General features: G+C 39.5%; 1 protein-coding gene across 3 annotated transcripts in view; it reads left to right on the plus strand.

Annotated features, from left to right (window-relative positions):
• Positions 1-20136, plus strand: part of LOC116329919 (dystrophin-like) — a 57514-nt gene extending 37378 nt beyond the window's left edge. For 2 of the 3 annotated variants that reach the window (XM_031752055.2, XM_039606893.1), the window contains 6 exons: positions 1456-1521; positions 8508-8666; positions 9497-9740; positions 12762-12876; positions 13118-13207; positions 17209-20136. In XM_031752055.2, the coding sequence (XP_031607915.1) occupies positions 1456-1521; positions 8508-8666; positions 9497-9740; positions 12762-12876; positions 13118-13207; positions 17209-17327 (793 nt within the window). In that variant the 3' untranslated portion in view covers positions 17328-20136. Of the gene's footprint in view, positions 1-1455; positions 1522-8507; positions 8667-9496; positions 9741-12761; positions 12877-13117; positions 13208-13596; positions 13623-17208 lie in introns of all 3 variants that reach the window. The other variant, XM_031752057.2, reaches the window with a different exon arrangement.
• The last annotated feature ends 1317 nt before the right edge of the window (positions 20137-21453 follow it).

Below are 21453 nucleotides of genomic sequence, written 5' to 3' on the forward strand. Positions count from 1 at the left end.
CTTATTTTGAGCGATGAAAAAATAATAGAATATTGTGGTGGACCACTGGAGGGCTCTACTCACACCCAGTTCTCAGGAAGTGTTGTTGTTGTGTTTTGGAGGGAAAAGTATTCAGTTGTGTGGTGATGAGTAATAAACGAGGAGTGTTAATCGAGAGCTCTCGTGTCATCTGTGTTTACCTCCACAATACAATTTTTTTTTTTTTCAAAATCACAATAATCTCCCAATTTAGAACTACAAGTTAATAAAGAACTAACATAAATAAAATACACTTCAGCTAAATACTTCTAATTTATTTTCCCAAACCACGCGGAGCCGCACTATAAGGACTAAAGAGCCGCATGCGGCTCCGGAGCCGCAGGTTGCCGACCCCTGGACTAGAAGAAGTTAAATTAAACAATGAATCAATCAGGCAGTTGGTCAGTTGGCATTTTAGTCAGTCGGGAGCTGTTGGCATTCCTCTGGTGTGAGCCAAGTGTTTAAGCCAAGGCTAAGTATTTGATCTCTGCCAGGGTTTTGACACTTCTCACTGTTGCTTTAGGCTAACACAAACAAACCCTTCCAGCCCAGTGCTTTCAGCCTGTTAGGCCCAGATCTGCACAGATAACATCCAGCAGCTGATTAAAGCTGGGTGGTAGGGTGCAGAAATAACATAGTTAAGCCTTTAGTGAGCTGATGGTTCCCAAGCCATGAGGTTATCTCTTAATTGTAACAACACCAGCCTTAGTAGTCAGTCTGTCACAGTCCATCTGGAGAAAAGAGGAGGGGGAAGAATGGAATGTCAGTGTCAATGTTACTCGAGCAAAATGTATCTATTTATTTTTTTAATGAAAGTTTCATTTTTGCTTTAAGAAAATGACTTCTTCTACTCGTTGTCCAGTCCCAGTTGATCAAAAAGTTCATCACATGTCACACGTTCTGGCTAAATTACATGGTTACTATGCCAGAGCATGGTCTTTCTTCGGGACATTTAGCTTTTATTTCTCTATAATGAGCTTGGGTGAAAGTCTTTAAGGCAGCACTATCCTTAGGAATACGGTGTTGAACATTCTGAACAATTCTTTTAATACTTTTGTATAAAGTTGTCTGTACGTTGGAAACAGAAGGTCCTTGCGGTAAAATGCTTAGCTTGGCATGGCTGAAGCTTTTCCCATGTGATATGCTGAAATCTGCTGGGCTCTGCCATTAATTCCCTGTAGTGTCTAACATTCATCTGCAAAGGACAAAATAATGACAACATATGGCAAACACTGGGGAAAAACAATGATATTTTATTTTTTAAACCAGTTTCCGAGTAAAATCAGTTTTTCCCTATCGAACTACATGTTCTTGAGTACTCTGAAAACTCTCAGTGACAGTGACATGAAAGTTTTAGAATTGTGTGTCCTTCTCATCTGCTAATTGTTCAACCATTTGATTTGGGGACTGACTGTTCTGTTTCTTCCCCCTCTGCAGGTTAGCAGAAATGGAGAATCGTAATGGCTCTTATCTCACTGACAGTATCTCACCCAATGAGAGCATGTGAGAACCGCTTTTTGTCTGTGTCTTGTTCTGCCAAACCCTTCTCACTCACTTATTGCCTTGATGTCTGTGAACTGACTCTGTCTTCTTTGTTTCCATTGGCTGGTTATTGTATATGTCAGTGACTGTGCTGAGTATACTGGATCCAGGTTTTATTCTTGTGTGCATCATCATAGCCACACAAACATAGCTGTAGTGTAGTTGGTGGTTACAATGATCATGTTGTCCTTAGGGATATAACTTTTTTTGTCTGTTATCATGATTATTTCTCCTTCACAGTCCCGTCAGATTTCTTACCAAAAAAAGCATCATCACAACAACTTTCTAGACTTGAGTCTAAATAAATTTAGTTATTTAAACAAAATAAATTGCAAGGCACAGAGAGAGGAGCAGACGGTCTGTCCACGTTGGCTGCCTTGCAGTCAAAATGAGATTTGAGCAATAAATGCCTTAGCTTTCCATTTCTGTTTACATTTTATTAACTTACTACTACTGTTCTCGTAGTAAACTGTAACGTGCCCTACCTCCACAGCCTCTACACAAGACATAAAAATACCCACACTCTTAAATGTCCAAGTATGACAGGAGCATGGACCGTGTTTATGCATTAAGAATACATCAGTAAAAGTTTGTGTGTTTTCAAAATCCTCACAGCAATGACAAAGCTTCTAGTGATTACTTTCTCTGCTCTGAATGGCAGGACTGAATATTCAAAAGTGGCTACATTTTAATGAAAAAGCTAAATGCAAAATCTTAAATGGGCAGTTGTCCCAATATGTGGTGATAGTAGCCACCTCAGGAAATATATATCCAGTACATAGTGTTATAATATTCAGCCAAACAAGTCTTGAAAGAGGTCAATGGCACCAGGATGGCATCAGGTACAGCAGCGGTCTCCAACCCCTTTTGTGTCACGGACCAGTTTAATGTCAGAAGATATTTTCATGGACAGGCCTTTAAGGTGTGGCGCATGATTACAACAAAATAAAACAATACGACCGAGACAAAAACGGTGGTATTTTGTAAATATAATAATAAACGCGAACTCACTGTGTAATTGTGTAACTTTATTAGCAGCGTCCTCCTGATATGCACCAACAACACTGAAAGTAACATCCTCCTCTCTGCCCTTAATGCTCTCTGATTGCTATGGTAATGCATAAAAATGTCTTTCAAAATAAGACAGAACTACAACACGGGAAAAGACCCAGGGAAGCCGACTTAATGATAAAAACCCTGAAAACGATAAATTTCACACCCGAGCCTCAGCTCTCACGGCCCGGTAACGGACCGTGGCCGGGGGTTGGGGACCACTGAGCTACAAGTTCCTCTTTTTTCCAAATACAAACACACATACAGTGAAATCAAAGAGGCAGGGTCGTAATGAAGACTTATAAAGCACTTTCCTACTTGATCTAAGCACTCAAAGCGCTTTACACAACTTGTACATTCACACAAGCACTTTTTGCTATGCTTTTCACGAGCAACATGGGGTTAGTATCTTGCCCAAGGATATTTGGCATGTAGACTGGAGCAGACTGGGATCGAACCTCCAAACTCCCAGTTAGTAAGTGACCTGCTCTACCACCTGAGCTCCAGTTCAACAAGAATTAATATGTGAAAAATCAATTACACATCCACAGGGGCTTATGGGGGTATATTTAAGTTTGGCGTATCTTTGGAGGTAGCAAAAGGGTGAGAAACAACAGATAAATTATGTTGTGTTGATTGTGGTTATTATTTCTGAATAAGTGAGACTACTATAACTATATTGACACAGAGGCACAGTATTAAACACCCTCACACCTGTTTAGTATAACGTTTTGGCGAAAAGAAGTTTACCGGTGTATCAAAAGTAGCCCTAATTGTGATTTTATTTTCCATCAAAACATGAACGTTGTTGGTAAGTATAGATACTGATCTATCTATACTTACTAAACAAGAGTGCAAATCCGGGTGCAGCATAGAATCAGATCACAGAATTATAGAAAAAGTATAGGATTTTGTGACCTGTAGCGTTAAAGCTGGCACGTGTGTGTGTGTGGCGGGGGGCGGGGGGGTTGCACCAGCCATTTTTTAAAGGTAACTAACCAGAGGTGGGAAGTAACGAAGTACAAATATTTTGTTACTGTATTTGGATCGAATTTTCAGATTTCTGTACTTTTCTTGAGTATTTATTTTTCTGACAACTTTTGGCTTTTACTCCCTACATTTTTACACAAATACCTGCATTTTTACTTTTGGTTCAGCAGCATCAGTTAGTGTTTATACTCGGGGGTTAAAGAGGGGCGGAACGAATGCAGGTGTCCACAAGCTGTACTCGAGCATAAAGGCAATAAAGTCTTTTAAACTTTTAGATAATTTCTAGTAGAGATGGCACGATACCACTTTTTAATGTCCGATACTGATTCCGATATCATAAATTTGGATATCTGCCGATACCGATATGAATCCGATATAGCGTATTTTGTAATCAATAAAACTGTTTTTTATAAATATCTTGCTGCATTTTGTATAAGTTCATACTCAAGTTTTAAAAAACAAGAGACTGAAGCTATTCTGTTATACCTGTATGCAAAAAATACACTCCACCCAAAACATTTTATAGTTCAGCAACACTGCTCAATCTAATAAATTTAAACCTACACCATCCTCCCTATTCTGGTATTTTAAAGAGTACTTACCTACCTAACTAATAGGGTTGCCAACTCCCAGCAAAAATATTAGGGAACCCCTCGCCCTTAATCGATGTAATCAACTTTAATTTAATGCAAGTGTAAAACAAATGCACAGAAATCAATTATTTTTCTACAATAATGAAGTAGATTCGACATCTTTCTTCAACAGAATTGCAAACTGCACAGATGGTACCTTACCAAAGGAAAAACTACTATAGCTTACTAGGGTGTATATTAGATTTATTAGTTACTATTAGGGCTGGGTATCGTCACTGATTTCTAGAATCGATTCGTTTCTGATTCACAAGGTCCCGAATCGATTCGATTCGATTTGAATCTGGGAAATTTTGACAGTCAGAAATATTATAATTCAGATAAGTACATTTACATATTTTTGTATCTATAAAAAGGAAGCTGGCAGAAATTAGGTTTTCTTTTCGGAAGTAAGTAAAAGGAAAAAAACAGCGGCCGACAGCACTGTAAACAACCGTAGACTTGTGCGTAACAAGCAAGCGAATAATGCAGAAAACAGATTTCGGGGATAGATGGGAAACTGTTCTTGAAGTACAGAGAGAGAGAGAGAGACAGAGAGAGAGAGCTGTGCATGAAGTGTGATTTTATCCTGGTGGAAGCAAAACAGTAAAAGTCAGAGTGAATTCATGACGACATTTATGTGAAGCGTAGTTTTGATCTTCTTTTGCTTCTGGTTTGGTCAATATTGTTTGGAGAGAGATCAATCTAACAGCTTTAGAATCAGCGCAAAAAGGGCGTGAACACAAAGTGCGGAGCCGCCGACATATCAGAATCAGCGAGCTGTCGGCTTTCAGCCCCGACCGTGTCCGTGCCGTCGGGTGAGAAAGGCGACATCTCACTGATTCTGATCCGCGGGTCTGCGCTGTGTGTTTACGTCTTTGTGCAGAATCCGTGTACCTGCTCTCATTTACTGTCTTAGCTGTTTGGTGGTTGTTGAAATTTTGCGAGGTTTCACCTGAGATTCTGGCATTTCGGGCAAAATAAATTTATCTTAAAAAATCGATTCAGGATTTTAATGAATCGATTTCACGTTATCCAAGCCAGAATCAATTTTAATTAGAGCTGGGCGATATAAGATTTTTTCATATCACGATATGTTTTTTCATTTCAGGCGATAACGATATATATCACGATATAAGCCAAATAACTATATTTGTAAGATTTAAATGTGCCGTTGCTCACAAGTAAAATGTGAAATAATTAGCAGCTTGTTTTAATTAAAATATTTATTTCCCATAATAAGTTCAACAGGGTAGATGTACTTAAGGAACATGAGACTTCAGTTTCAGATAAATAAAGGCAAATATTGCAAACTACACAAAAGGCAGCCGCTAAAGCGTTTAAGTTTCAAAATAGAACAAACAGACTAAATTGTCAATTCCACTTAGAAACAAAATATTAATTCTAAAAATAAATCTTAGTTTGTTTTACAGAAGAACAGACAAAATTGACTAACTTTTGTCAATATCAAATAAACTGAGAACTAAAAGGAAATTCTCAATCTCTCCTTGTTGTATAGCTTAGCTTTTCAAACAGTTTTAACAGTTACTTTAGTCTGACAAAAGCCGAATGACGAATTAGCGCTTTCAGTCAGAGATTGAGCATGCACCGCTTTATTGTATTTCCAGACTTGCTTTCAGCACAATTTACAGTGCGCGTTCCTCTGTTTTTTGTCAGACTTGAAATAGCCGAAATACCTTCACACTACGGAACTTCTGTGGCCCTTCCGTTCGACAAGCTCTCCGGCATTGGAACCATCATCTGTTTTTCTTCGTAACCTTCGCTCACGCCTCGGTTGATTTTTCTCTAGTCGGCAAACTCATTTCCTTCATTACCCGGGCTGCACGGCTGCAAAAACAAATACACATGTGCGCCTTGGCGCTTGTGCTGTACGTAACAAGTCACGTGACGTGACGCTGCGGCTGTGATTGGTTCGGCTCTGCGCTGCTTAATTTGGGTTGGCTGTTCTTTTTTCTTTTTTTTTTAAGAGGACAGGAGAGATGAGGCCTATCGCAATAGTTTAATTTTTCTATCGAGAAAAAGTTATTTCGCAATACATATCGTTATCGTTCTATCGCCCAGCTCTAATTTTAATCGATAAATCGATTATAAAAACCCACCCCTAGTTACTATATACAATAATGGATTTCTATACATTTAATCAGATGACCACTTTTGTTGTAAGATTCAGATAATTATTTATTCAAAGTTTTTAAATGACATAACAAAGAAAAGTATTTCTTTGTGCCCCCCTTTCCCTGTTAATGCCCAACCTGGCCCCCGACAAAACTTTGCTAGACCCGCCCCTGCACAGTTACCAGCTGTCAGCTACGTAGAAAAGGATCCTGGTGTTATTTGTCTCTCAGAAACAGTTCATAACTTCCCTTCAACTCATTCATGTCACCTAAAAGGTAAACCTGTTTCTCCATCACCTGCTCAGCTCTGATGATTCAGTAAGGACATCTCCTGGTTTCATCTTCATCTTTCCCTCTCACCACATATCCAAACCGACATCATGACCAGCAGCTTTTACAGCCGTGGCTCCAGCAAACATCAGCTGATACTAGAAAGTAATATTAAATACATTCTAACAACAGCTTATCACGCTTAAACGTGCTGCTGTTGTTAATCCGCTGGTTTCCTCTTTCTAGCGCAAAGTGGGTGATAAACAAGAGAGACGGGACTTGCGGCAGAAAAGCCGATCAGCTGATCATTGATCAGTTTCATGCTTGAAGTAATAACAGGAGAGGAAGGGGGAGTGAATGAGAGAAGTAGATGCAACTGCGCAGCAAAGACAGAATAACTCCAGCTTTGTGTCTATTTTTTAATTCTAGCTGAAGTACTGGACAAATCGCTTCCTTTTCACCTCAATATGCAACTCCGACGGCCAGTCCAGCTGTGGCTCAATATATCAGTTGTTAAGCTTAACGTGGAAATACTCTGCAAACATTCAGGGATGAACTTACACACTTGCTTTACTTCTCTGGGATAGTTTTCGCCGAGATGAATGCCGCAGTTTAGGAAGCATGTAGCAAGGCTCCAAATGCTCCAACAGACCGCCGACAGGTCTCGCAGACAACAGCCGCTCTATCACGTGACACATACTGCTCCGATGCGCCGAGCTGGGTTACGCCAAGTAGCGCGTTTTGTGAGGTGATTTTGTGATACTTCGGATCGGATTACATTTTTTTTTTTATTTCTCTCCGATATCCGATCCAGTAATTTAGGTCAGTATCGGACTGATACGTAATATCGGATCGGTCCATCTCTAATTTCGAGTGCAACATTTCTATTAGTTTAACAAACATCAGGAAATAAACAGTTTGGCACAGAGTGTGTTGCTAGCTAGAAGTCCAGCTGCTTGATTTCCAGGGAGAATAAAGAAAAGGATGTGAGATAGGTTCACTTGGAGATGAAGATGTATGGAAGACAGGACGGGCAGAAGAAGAGAAGTTAGGTGGTAGTACCTGGTACCAGATTTAAAGCTAAGGACTACTTAGTATAGGATAAAGAAGTTAGCTTAACTTACTGTTCCTTTTGTGCGTCTTTACCTTAGGAACAATAGTCTTGTTCTCGCAGGCTTAGTAGTATTCTTACCTTTGCCTGAAGTTTGCGTAGAATGTATGGGCTTTAACCACTTTTTTAAAAAGTTGCAGCCCTGTTAGTTCCTTGACAAACACCAAAATTTAAAAGTAGTCCAGCACACATGGAAATTAAATTAAGGCTAATTTGAAAAATGGCTTCGGGCTTCACATCCACATAAAGTGCAATATGGAGCTTGGTTGATGAAATGTATTCCATGAATAAAAAGTTTAAAGAGAGCTGAGAGAGCTCCACTTTACCCGAAGTGGATTTCACTTTCAAATCAGCAGTCATCTTGAAGGTGATTTGTTTTCATTCAGCACATATCCTTTAATATTCATGGTAGCAGTGCAGTGAGCCCAATAGCTAAATACCTGACCTAATTAAAATGCTCCTGAATCTTGCAGGCCATATAACTCATTGCTCGGAGCTGGCAGCGTGTGACCAGTCCAGTGTTCCTAACAGAGTTCAAGAAGATAGCTCTGGCCCTCTCTCTGTCTCCATGCTCTTTTATGTTTCTTTCTTTCTTCTTTCTTTTTTTTGTGGTGTTATGTTTAGCTGCTACTCTTTCATTCAGTTGCTTTTCTTTTTCCTTCATTTTCCGTGTGTGTGTCTGTGTGTACGTGCATTGGCATCTTTGTTGCTATGTGTGTGTATCATTGGTGGGTATGTTTGACGTGTGTGTGTCTGCAGCGATGACGAGCACATGTTGATCCAGCACTACTGCCAGTCTCTGAACCAAGGCTCTCCTCTCAGCCAGCCCCGCAGCCCCGCCCAGATCCTCATCTCCATGGAGACAGAGGAGAAGGGAGAGCTGGAGAGGGTCCTTAATGACCTGGAGCAGGAGAACAGGTCAGTGGAGCCCATCCTGTTACTGTGCCTCACACTCCAGTCTACACAACTCAGCTTTGAATCTGAAAGCGGTCGTCACATGACACATTTAACTGAGTTTAGATTTGACCACTAGGGTTTACTAGAAAATCCAAATCTAGTCTTGGCAATCAGGGGATAAATCAACAAGTAACTGTACCTGACGAGCATTAAGAACTGTTTCTTGTTTTGTTTTTTTCCAAGGAAGAGTCCTTTTTGCTTTTCTCCAAAACTTAACCTGTGCCGTCTGAATCATCATCCTGTCTCTTTAACTTTATTCAAAACTGAACTAACGTCATACGTAATGTAAATATGACCAATTCTGCAATGATGGCACAACTTTAAATCATTCATGAACACTAAGAAATGATTCAGGTCTTCTTTCGGTTGAAAGGACAGTCTGTAAAATGTGATGCCCAGATCATATTCAGTCATTCATTTTCCACAGCAGACCAAGTGTAGCTTCATTTATAATAAGATTGTGATATATCTTATTTTTAATAAAATAAAAATAAGAAGTCTTATTCTTTTGCTTCTGCCTTCACCTCGCTAGCTTCAACAAATCTTTCCCATAGCTTCATGGTATGGCTCATCAACTCATCCTCTGTAGTTACTATAGCTCTGCACATCACCCTTGTTCTTGAAATTGCTTCCTTTTCCATTGCTCAGGCATCGTCTTACTCTTCAGGATTGTGTTAAATAATCTGGTTAAAAAGTCCACTGCCCTCATTTAAATCCATCTGTTCCTGGCCTTACTCCTGTATACCAGAGCTTGTAGCAAGAAGTAACCTCATTTCTGTTCATCTGTGCAGGAAACTACAAGCAGAGTACGACCGCCTGAAGAAGACACACGACAGAAAGGGTCTTTCCCCACTGCCATCGCCCCCGGAGATGCTACCAGTGTCGCCACAGTGCACACGTGATGCTGAGCTTATCGCTGAGGCTAAGCTGCTACGGCAACATAAAGGCCGTCTAGAGGCCCGGATGCAGATACTGGAGGACCACAACAAACAGCTGGAGTCTCAGCTTCACAGACTGAGACAGCTCCTGGAGCAGGTATACACACACTTAATGCATGAGAGCCCCATTTCACACATGCTGATTTTACTTTAACCACACTCCAAGTTCCACATTTCTGTGTTACCATTCTCTACCCAGTGGTGTTGGCTTCTGGGTCAGCCCAAGTTTATGTTCTAGTGGGTAAAAAGGAAGTCAGGGAGTAGGAAATCGTCGGGTGTGTGCGGGTTTTCAGTAAACCTGGCCACTATTCTGTACTGCTAGAGAATGGAGTAGATTTTGCTGCTGAGGATGAGTATGGAAATAATGCTCTGCATCTGGCTGTTATGCAGGGTCGCCTTAACAATGTCAGAGTCCTTCTCACAGAGTCCAACATTGATGCTGAGACTGTCAAACTCGGCAGTCAGTCACCACTGCATCATGTGGCATTTGCCATAATGGCAATGAAAATGCTGCTGCCATTTTTGAGTTGTTCCTCCAGTGTATGCCTGAATATCCTCTGGACAAAGCTGACAACAAAGGGAACACAGTTCTATTCCTGGCCTATGTGAAAGGAAACGCAAGCCTGTGCTGTTGTGAGGGGTAGGGCTCACCTGGGAGTAACTAATAATCAGGGTATCATATTTTCAGCTACCAGGTTGCATCCAAGCAGTTGCCTTCTAGTTATGCTTTGCAAAGAGTGCCCATGCTGTTATGGCCCCAACTGCTATGAATGTGCTGCCAAGTTTGGAGTTTGAACATAAAAACATCGCTGCCACTGTGGGCGTCTACTATGCCACAAGTGCTCATCAAGTTTGATTTGAACAAACCGGTGAGAGTGTGCGACATCTGCTTTGATGTACTAACTCTGGGTGGTGTGTCATAACGCTGTGGTATGGATGTCTTTCGACCTCTGGCAATTATTCAAGCACACCAGGCGAAGGGACATCAGTAGCAGGACATATTAGCAAGAGAATCCCAGACATTTACGGACCATTATCTCTATACTGTTCCAGTTTATGAAAAACTATTAATCTTTGTGTTTGTGTTTTTGGAATGGAGTCTATATGGTCTGACCAGACTGTACTGTATTCTCACAGTATTTCACAGGCTTGTCTAAATGTTGTTCAGCAAAGATTAAACACACTTCAACATGCTTTTTCTTTAGCAATGGACTCGTGCATTTTTAGACATTCATCCAGCCAATGGCTTTCTGGGGGCAAATGAATAAAATACATTCAAATCAATCATTTTGAGACCCAAACTCTTTACCTGAGGGGATACTGTACAGTTTTTGAGTTTGGATCTCTTATCTTGTGTATAGTATTATCTACTTGTGGTTTATAGTTTGACTGATTCCTAAAGTTTTTGTTTTGTGAATACCATCATTTTACCATTTCCTGTGAGTATAGTGTATTTATTTGTTGTAATCAGGGTTGGGTTCTTTCCCTCCTTATGCTGCGTTTTAAGCTCTATTAATCTTGATTGTTTTGCCTTCCTTTCATATGCATTTTTTTTCTTATCGTTTGGGTTCTCACCAGTTTGAACAATGCTTGAAAGAGGAGCATGGTCAGATAAATCAATACAACCAGTGTTACCACTGGATATTCTGTGGGGCTCTCCTTTTAGCACAAAGAAATAGGGTTAGGGGTTAGGGATAGGGTTGCCAAGTCCAAGAAGACCATTAAAAGGATCGATCCTTTCAGTAAATTTGAGTTCAGTTTCCATGAAAATTTATTGTTGTTTTGAATTTTCAAATCTGTATAAATTGGACTATGTTCAGAGAAATCGAATGTCCTAATTCTTCATGACCTTGTATCTCTATACTGCATAATATACTTATTAAACATAAAAAGTCAGTGCTAAAGTAGGATGAGTGAGATGTTGAGGAAAAAAAGGACAATCTCTATACAGTGAGCTTCTGTTTTTTAATTAAATTCCAAAAGCGCTTTCTGTCTAACATTCACACAGTGTCTTGCCCAAGGATATTTGGCATATCTCTATATTTCCAAGTGGAAATCCAAATCTTCTTGATTCCATACTCTAACATGGCAAAAATGAGCAGTGAAAAAGCCAAAAAATACAAACCCAATTTGCAGGTTCACAGTTTGGGGAGTGGATAATCCTTCTGGCATCTCTGCTGTAATTTTTTTAACCGAGCATATTATGTCTGATCTGTTCATCTCTCAGTAGATGAAGGGAAAAACCCTGTGTTTCTTCTTCACCTAACTTTTATATCTGGTCTTTCTACCCTCCCTCTCTTTCTGGGCGTCACATCTTCTGAGAGGCATCTGGCCTCACCCACTGAGACATCCAGTCACATTGTTGCGCTGAATTGCAAAGACACAAACTTGAACGCAATAGATGTTATCCCATCTATTCCCTTCTTCTTTTCTCTGCTTTAGAAACTCACTCTTCCCCTTGGTCCACTCTTCTTCCACTCTGTTTGTTTTTATTTCTCCTTTACTTGCATGGATCTCCTCACCATTTTCTTGATGGAAACCCTCAGCAGGTGAAGGTGTTTCCGAATATTTCTTATTGTTTGTATTTGAAAAAACTAAGGCCCACACATGTATGCTAGCCTATTGTTAGTCCTTGTGAGGTAGTATTCCTAAAGATGTTTAGGAATACTACCTAACAAGGTAAAAGACAGTTAAACTTTACTGGATTTGATCAAGTGAGTTTAGACTATTCTTATTCAATATCTGCTGATGATAAAATACTCTTAAGCTAGGCGTCAATCTCAAGTAGCACAAGATACTGATGGTCTCCAGAATTTTCATCAGTGAGCAAAGAGCTGCGTACACACGTCACTTTTCTCTGCCCTGTGTCATATTACTGCCAGTTTCCTGTGTTTTGTTTGTGTGTTGTACTTGACATATTGTTTGTTTGTTTTTATTATCTTTATCTCTTTATGGAAAAAAAACCCCTACGTTACCTCAACATGCACTTTATTTTATACTGTAAATATATCTGTATTTATGACTGACTCTAAGCTCTGCACAACATTTCCTAACAGATCTACTGTTTGTGTACAAACAGCAAATAAAAGATGTTGTCCTTATCTTATGTGTGCCTCAGACGGATTCCAAGGTAAACGGCACAGCTCTGTCCTCCCCATCCACCTCCTCTCAGCGTTCCGACTCCTCTCTCCCTCTGCTTCGTGTGGCTGCCAGCCAAACTACTGATACAATGGGTAAAAACACCCACACATCCCTTTTATATTCTTTAATTTGCATCCACCCTTTGTGACGCATAGACGATATAAATAGATTTCTAGTACCTGTGGAACATATGCTGCTTGGACATCGGTTTACATGAGACAACACACACGTTAAAGACTTGCATGTGTGTTTTATGGTGTGTGTGTGCGTACGTGTGCTCGGGTCAGTACTCGTTAAACTATCCTTAAACGCTTTGTTTCCTTTCTGTTTCAGGTGATGATGAGCTGTCCAGCCCATCCCAAGATGCAGCTGGGCTGGAGGAAGTGATGGAACAGCTCAACAATTCTTTCCCTCAAAGTCAGGGTATGAAATAATTCACCTCTTCTGCAGCAAGGTGCCTCCTTTTACTGAGAAAGCTGCAAAGATCAGGGGAGCTACTTTGCTAAGAGTCCCACCTTAGCAAGATGTTTTCTTGTCTAACGTTACACATCTAACTGTGGAAAAACTGAACTGAGCATCTCATTTATATGAATAATTATGCTGTGATTGATGTAGTGCTCAGGTTATGGGTTTTCAAACACTCTTTGTTGAAGAGTTCCTTTCAATGACATACTTATATCAAACTTTATCATAGCTGTAATTCATCATTTAAGTGTCACCTTCAAGCATCTTTCTTCCTCTCTTTTACCAACACAAGATGATTTTACCTTCTTTCTTGTCTTTTCTTTCTTTCCTCCTTTTACATGAGCTAGGAGGGAGAAAGGCACACCCATGAGAGGTTAGTGGCTTACCTTCCTCTTTTCCTCCCCACTCTACCATTGCACGCTTCTGTTACTGCTGTATCAGTACCATGTTTGCAACACTTTTTGGCCTTATGGTTTAAATGTCATCTGGAACAGAGCCAAGCTCTCAATAGAAGTCTAACAGCTGAAGAAATGATTCGGAAATTTGGGCATATTATGGCAGAGTGGAGATGACATGGTGCAGTGATGCTGTGGGAAAATGTAAATATCTATCCTCTTTTGCTTTTTCTTTCATTTCCTTCCCCCCTTTCCTGTCGCACCACAGCAGTGCTGGACTGGTAATCTGGCATACTGGGCATTTACCTGGTGGGCCGGTGCACTTTTGGGCCACTGTGCACTGGGCCTACAAGCACTGACAATGAAAATGAACTAATGAGTTCAACCAGCTCTTTCTCTACCCTTGCTGTGCACTCACGCGCCTTGTAGAACAGAGAAAAAGAAAACTGCAGCAAAATGTCGAGTTAACCAACATCTTAGCTGTCAGGGCTGCTGATGCACCGCCAACAGGAAGCTACTGTTGCTTAGGCTCTGGGGTTCAACTTCTGACCAGGGTGTGTATGTAGTCAGGGTCTGTATTTTCTGCACTATAAGGCGCATTTAAAATCCTTTCATTTTCTCAGAAATAGTGGCTGTTAAAACAGCCGCCTTATGTATGAATTCTGGTTGTGCTTACTGACCTCGAACCGATTTTATGTGGTACACGGCGCTCAGAAATCTGTCAAAAAATATTTTAGTACCACTTTGGTAAGCTACGAAGCCGCACCGCTGGATGGATTGTAGGAGCATTACGGCTACCGTAGTCAGGAGCCTCGCAGAGTAATCTTGGTCCGTACCTTGTCAGGTGTTAGAGAACCAGGACACACTGGTTAGAAGTGGGCTACTGGAACAAGAAGGCATAAGTAGACAAGGAATGTCTTCTGTCTTTCTCCCCTCACCCCAACTGGTCGCAGCAGATGGCCCCGCCCCTCCCTGATCCTGTTTCTGCTGGAGGTTTTTCCTTCCCTCTGTCACCAGAGAGCTTGAGGGGGTCATATGATTGTTGGGTCTATATGTATTATTGTAGGGTCTACCTTACAATATAAAGTGCCTTGAGGCGACTGTTGTTGTGAATTGGCACTGTATAAATAAAATGTAATTGAACTGAATGAGAATATGGGGCTTTTTGAATGCTACTACCAAGTAATTCCAGCAAAAGAGATACATGAAGAGGATATGGGATCTATGGAGTCTTGGAAATCCAACATTTATAGCACTACTAGTAGCTTTGTTCCAACATCTGGAAGAAGCAACTGCTATCACAACTAGAGATCGACGAGGTACAAAACAAATGCTACAGCAAGGTGGACATTAGGTCATGGGTGAGATGTCATTATCCCCACCCTCCAAGATTGGGTACCAAGCACCACAACTGATGTGTTAATAGCACTGAGTGTGAGCTGTGAATGTTAATCATAAGCATAGAAAAAAAAGTGCTTTTTTGAACAAGGCACGAGCAGAAAACCCTCTTAAGTTCTCCAGGAGAGTAGAAAATGTATTAATCATGGCAGCACAGGAACAAGTGCCAAGCACAAGATCCATAGAAGCTGGGGTTCACACCACACCAGCTGCAGGCTCTGCAAAGATGCCCCTGAGACAATCGAGCACATAACAATGGGTTGCAAGATGCTAGCAAGCAGGAGATACATGGAACGCCATAATAACGAAGTGGCTGGCATATACAGGAATATTTGTGCCAAGTATGGCCTGGAAGTCCCGAGGTCAAAAAGAATGCACCCCACAGTGTGGTTGACAATAAACAAGCTAAGATCCTGTGCGATTTCCAGATAAAAACGGACAAACTGGTGATGACTAACCAACCGGACAAGTGGACAAGCAGTGATAGACGGCAGTAGTGATAGATGTAAAGTGCCTTGAGGCAACTGTTGTTATTATTTGGCGCTATATAAATAAGATATAGTTGAATTGAACTTGGCACAGTGATCCCAAGCTGGGCAAGTGGCTGTCCCAGTGTGTGTCCCAGTCCAACCTGCACCATGGCGCCTGTTTTCACGTTAGGCAGTGGAATTAGTGCTCCAGTGTAAAGTCTGTGCTATGTGTTTACGTAATGGCTGCATGTACTTTCATAAGATGACACTGTGACACAAGTTCACAGGACAATGTGCCTGCAGACTAAGTTGCTGCTTTGTTGTAGCCTTTCAGCAGCTTCAATTTGTTAATTGGTTTGTTTAAGAATTGAAACGTGTGGGTTTTGAATCTGATTGAATTTCCAGTGTGGTGGCCTCAGTGCCTCTGGGTAGGTCATGGTAGCTCTGAGCTTTAAAAATGTGCTGTATAACTTATCAGTTAGTTTTAAAGTGGATTTAAAGGCAAATTGTATACAAACATGCACATTTTCAGATATGTTTTTCAGACACACGCCTCTCCATTTTCAGATGAGATCATTAAAGTATAGTATAGCTGTATTTTTAGTATACTTAATAAATGGGTTCAAAATTTTGTACGATTTAATTCATCGGTTTTTTTCGACCCCTCGTAACGTCATAAATTCAGGAGCTAGCAACATAGATGTTCCACATTTTGTCAGGTTACAGCCTTGTTCCAAAATGGATTAACTTCATTTTTCCTCTCAAAATTCACACACAATAGCCCATAATGACAAGGTGAAAACTGTAAGTATTTATAGCCTTTGTTGAAGCACCACTTGAAGCAATTACAGTCTTTTTAAGTATGATACATGATGCAGTATGAGGCAGTTTGTCCCAACCTTCTTTGCACAACCTCTCAGGCTCCAACTGCTTGAATGGGGAGCATTAGTACACAGCCATTTTCAGATCTCTCCAGAGTTCTGAGCCCAGACTTTGGGTCAAGTCTGGGCTCTGGCTGGGTTAGGGTTAGTGACTCAAAAACATTCACAGAGTGGTCCTGAAGCCACTTTTGTCATCTTGGACTCGGGCAAAGGTTCATTTTCCAACAGGAAAAGGTCTAGACCGCGCTGGTGCAAGTTATCATCAAGGACCCCAACTAGTCTCCTGAGCGCATTTTTGAGTGTCATATGAAAAGCTGTGAATATTTTTGTACGTGTTATTTACATGCAAGAATTTCAAGCAAACCTTTTTCACATTGTCATTATATTATATTATGATATTTGTGTGCAAATTTTAAGGTGAAAAATTGATTGAATCCATTTTGGAACAAGGTCATGCCCGGAAATGTCAAAATGTGCTGTGAACAAACGCAAAAACGTATTTTTGCCAGCTCCCATTTAGTCACACGAAACCTGCTTCTATCCCTTCTTTGCTGAATTATACAGAGTATAGTGTTTAGATTGTGATATTCAGAGTGGCTGTAACTTTGATATGCTGCAGGTCTTAACAGAGCTTTAAATGTTTTCAGCATTTTGAGCCCTCATTATTTCATAAATACGTGAAAAAGTCCACAAGAAAATTTAAATCATAGCACAAAGATAACATTTTTCATGTCATGCAGATATGGTAAAATTCTTGTGCAAGGGGGGTTTAGATGAAATCTTCCATAAGTGTTTTTTTTTTTTTCTCCCCTCAGGTCCCAGCATTGGCAGTTTGTTTCACATGGCTGATGATCTGGGCCGTGCCATGGAGTCACTGGTCAGTGTGATGACGGACGAAAGGAGCACCAAACAGCACGAGGCCCTGCACTTCTGATCCTGCCTTTAATCTTCAGCCCTAACACCCCTCTCTCCTCCGTCCCTCCCTACTTTCCTACCTATCGCATGCTTTTCTAGTCAAAACAACTGGATTGGAAACAGTTTACAAAGAGAATATATATATATATATATATATAACATTTATTTTTGTGAAAGATTAAAGTTCCAGCAATGTCTCATCAAAAAAGTACATGTAGATTTCAGTAGTTTCTTAAAATGTCCTAAAGTTGTTTTATTATGAAGAGAGGCTGTTTTTGGTTTTTTTTAGCTTTTGTTTTTTAACTTCTATGCAATTGTACAAAACAACAATGGGGCTATGGGTTGGGGGTTGAGATACAAAGAAGTATGGTCATATATTTGCCATCTCTTTGTAACTGGGGAAACTAAATATTTGTATCAAAAATGAATGATTGAAATAATAAGGGTGCTTTATAAGAGAAAACATGTCTTTGTAAAACATACACTACTGTCACAGTAATGCAGACCTAATGGATCCTTAAAGTAGAATGTCTGCAAGACTGTATGGATGTGTGTTTGGTTGTGTATGTGGTGGTGCCTAAATTTCATATTGCAATCCTTTTTTCCAAAAAGTTGAGAAGCTATGTAAGAGGTCAATAAAAGGAAAAATCAATTTGCAAGTCATTTAATCATTTAGCATTATAGCAGTTGCTATAATGTAGTAAGTGTTTATTTGTCTTAAACATGGCTTCTGAAGCCAGCCTTTGCTTTAGAGCCACATTAAAAAGAATCACGTTAAACCTTTGGCATCTGATCAGTTGATGGTGGAATATATATATATATATATATATATATTTTTTTTTTTTTTTTTTTTTAACTAGTGGCTTCTACATCTTTTGACACAAACTATATTTCTTATGGTTTAATCTGCTGCAAAGCCAAAAAAAGAAAAGCTAAGATTTAAGAAAACTGCTTCCTTATCTCAATTTCCATTTTTAAAATATTATGACATACGCTGTAGATGAAAGTAGGACACTCTTTCCTCGTCAGCTGCAATCATCCCTTCATTTAAAAATAAAAGAAAGAATTAACAAATTTGTACTTAATGAAGCAGAATGACTGTCATTTGACAAAGTTTTGCAAAATCACGTTGCCAAGAAGCTCCTGCAGGCTGCTCCCTGCCACAGCAGGTAGCTCTGTATGTTTGGAGGGCATTGAGTGTAAAACTCTTCCAAATCAAAGATATCTGTGTGGAATCCAACTAGCAATTTTTTGTTTATTGAGCAGATGTGTTAACCACATCAACAAAGCTGGGAAGATTTAGTGACTTCCATCCACTATGGTGCATAACACTGAACGAACCCGACACAAAGTGACCATCTCTGATTTGCATAAGAACTTTATAGTGATTGCTGTGAAATTTAAGCTTAATGTATAAAATACTTTTAAAGATTTAAAAATATTGACTTATGTCAAAGATAGAAGCCTAAAAAAGAAAATAAATTCTTAGTTTCAACATATGGTTTGTTGTTTTTCCACTATATTAAATCAAACACACGTTTTAAATGATTTGCAAGTAATTAAATTCTCATTTTATTGACATTTTACCCATTGGCCAAGCTTTTGGGGAAATACGATTGTACTTCTTTTTCTGTATTTTTTTGTGTGGTTTTGGGTGACAAAATTTGTGTTCTATTTGAGTTCTTTATCCATCCTTCATCCCTGTTATTATTCCCAGTTTTTCACCTTATTTACTGCACAAAGGCCTCATTCAGATCTGTCATTTCAAATTACTGAATGTGAGAGGAATGCACTGCAAAAGCAACCTTGCCTCTTTCTCTTGTGGAGATGCAAAGAAAACGTGCATGAGAGAAGTAAGGACCTAAAAAAGTGCATCAGCTGAGAAGTCAGAGAAAGATGTTTGGTGCAAGTGAGCAAGAGGCATTTCTTCAGCGATAAAGATCTGGTGGTGTCCCTCTCTTTCTCCATAAGTACTTCCTATATCCCATATCTTCTTCAGAATATTAGTATTATCTAGTTTTCAGCTTCAGCTCTACATTCGACCTTGAAGTTACGATCTTGGTTGTTGCACTGACACATGCAACATGAGAATTTAATTTTAACACAGCTTTTCCACTTCAGCAGTACTGTAAGACTAGAATCTGAGCACTGCAGTGTTACACGGCTGCTAGATTGTGAGGATTTCTTGAACTATGAAAGAATGTTTAAAGAGGCCTGGTTAAATTGACTTTGTGTGAATTTTCAAAGTTCAGAGGCAGTTTCTCTGCTGTTCTCAGTCCTCGCATTGATAAATTACTAGCTAATTCATTTCAGAACTATACTGTTCAGTAAATGCACTGTAGGAGCCTCCAGCCTGAATGCCCAGATGCATTTATCCATGCATCCATGCATTAATCCCTGTGCACTACTGTCAAACCTAGGATATACTAAACCTTTTTCTATGTGGAGGAAGTATTTTATTCTAGCAAAAATTATGTTTTTTCCTTTGGTTAAAGGTTATTTGATTTTGTGCTGTGTGTTGTGTTTCAATTAAAGCATGTGTGACTACAGGAAGTTCATCATTATTTAATATTTAACAACTCAGAAGTATGTGAAAAGTGGTACAGTATTATGTGCATGCGTGTTTGGCATCGAGCATTATCCCACAGGTTTTTCTGGCACTAAGTTTGATTTGACTGGCCAGGTTTTTAATTAACGTTTGTTTCAGTCTCATCATTTTTCAGATAACATCAGTACTTCACAACATATCAGATTCCACCAAATATATGCCTTACTATTGTATTATAAAATGCTTTACTGTATATCAATAAAGCACGCAGTTATACTGATTTGAATCAGCCATTTGATTTTTTTTAATTAAAAAGAAAACTTAAATACAGGATCCTGCAGTAAATCTCTGCATAAAGGTTCTCTGTCCAAAATATGAACATTGGCATCCTTAAAAGAGTGACCTTTATCCTTTGGATGTTGATGCTGAGTCTGGTCCTGTCGATATGGCTCTTCTATGTTGTGCAATGCATTTATGGTGTGGCTGTTTGGTTTCTACAATATAGAGGTCTGAGGAGGACTCGCTGCACCATACAGCATACACTATGTTGTTTAGCTTGTATTTGTGTTCCTTCCCAGATCCTTAGACTACCATGACCTGGATGACAGAACCTACACAGATTGAAGAAATATCTCCAAGTCCTGTTTCTCAGGGTTTGCTGCGATAAATATTCCTGTATATGATGAGAATGGATCTGGATAAGTAAGCTGACAATGAACCACTGAAAAGGCATGGCATGTATACTCACGAGTAGAGGGTATGACTTACATGTGGGTGTTAAACAGGGACAAAAAGTATTGACATCAATCGTCTGGAAGACAATGGTTTGGTGACAAGAGACTAACGGTAAGACATAAACAAACAACACACAGGTGATCAAACACTCTAGGCCAGGGGTCTCAAACTTCATGCATATTGACGTGAAGTTACTGTTTTTGTTAGGGAGGATTAGTTTGTTGTTGAGTGCGATGTTAAAATAGGTTCTTTAAAAAGCAAGAAATTATTTAATATGTGAAGGCGACATGAGCAGAGAGTACAAACATGTTGGGGGATTGGCTGTGTTAGTTCAGTGAGAGAGTCAAAAATGAATGTGTACACTTATGTCTGCGTTTTGATTTTGTCTTGTTATGCAATATTTGAAATTTTAAAAGACACAAAACACTATAATTCAGAAATATTTGTTGGTTTTTTCTTGTTTGTTTCTTTCTTTTGTAGTACTTGAAAGTGAATCTATCCTTCATCAATTCACTCTTTTAAAAAAAACTAAAAAAAACTATTTTCACAATTTTAGTCCCAATTGGGGTTTTCTTACTTTGTCTAATGGAAAATATTGCAGTGGAGTATTTTAAGTTTGTGTAATTTTCAAAGGTAAAATTTTAAATTTGGTTGTATTGATCTGTTCAAGGACTTCCCAGCATTTTCAGCTGCATACATGGAAAGGCTAATGTGAAAGTGAAAGTAGCGGAAAGACCAACCAGAGAACACCGCAGACGTCATTGACCACAGATATGAAAGTGACTAATTTTGAATAGCAATTTTTAAAAAAAATGTTAAAAAAGGATAAGAAATGCATCTTGCAGGGTAATAGCATCTATAA

This window comes from Oreochromis aureus, linkage group 23 (assembly GCF_013358895.1).
Source record: "Oreochromis aureus strain Israel breed Guangdong linkage group 23, ZZ_aureus, whole genome shotgun sequence".
Lineage (NCBI taxonomy): Eukaryota > Metazoa > Chordata > Actinopteri > Cichliformes > Cichlidae > Oreochromis > Oreochromis aureus.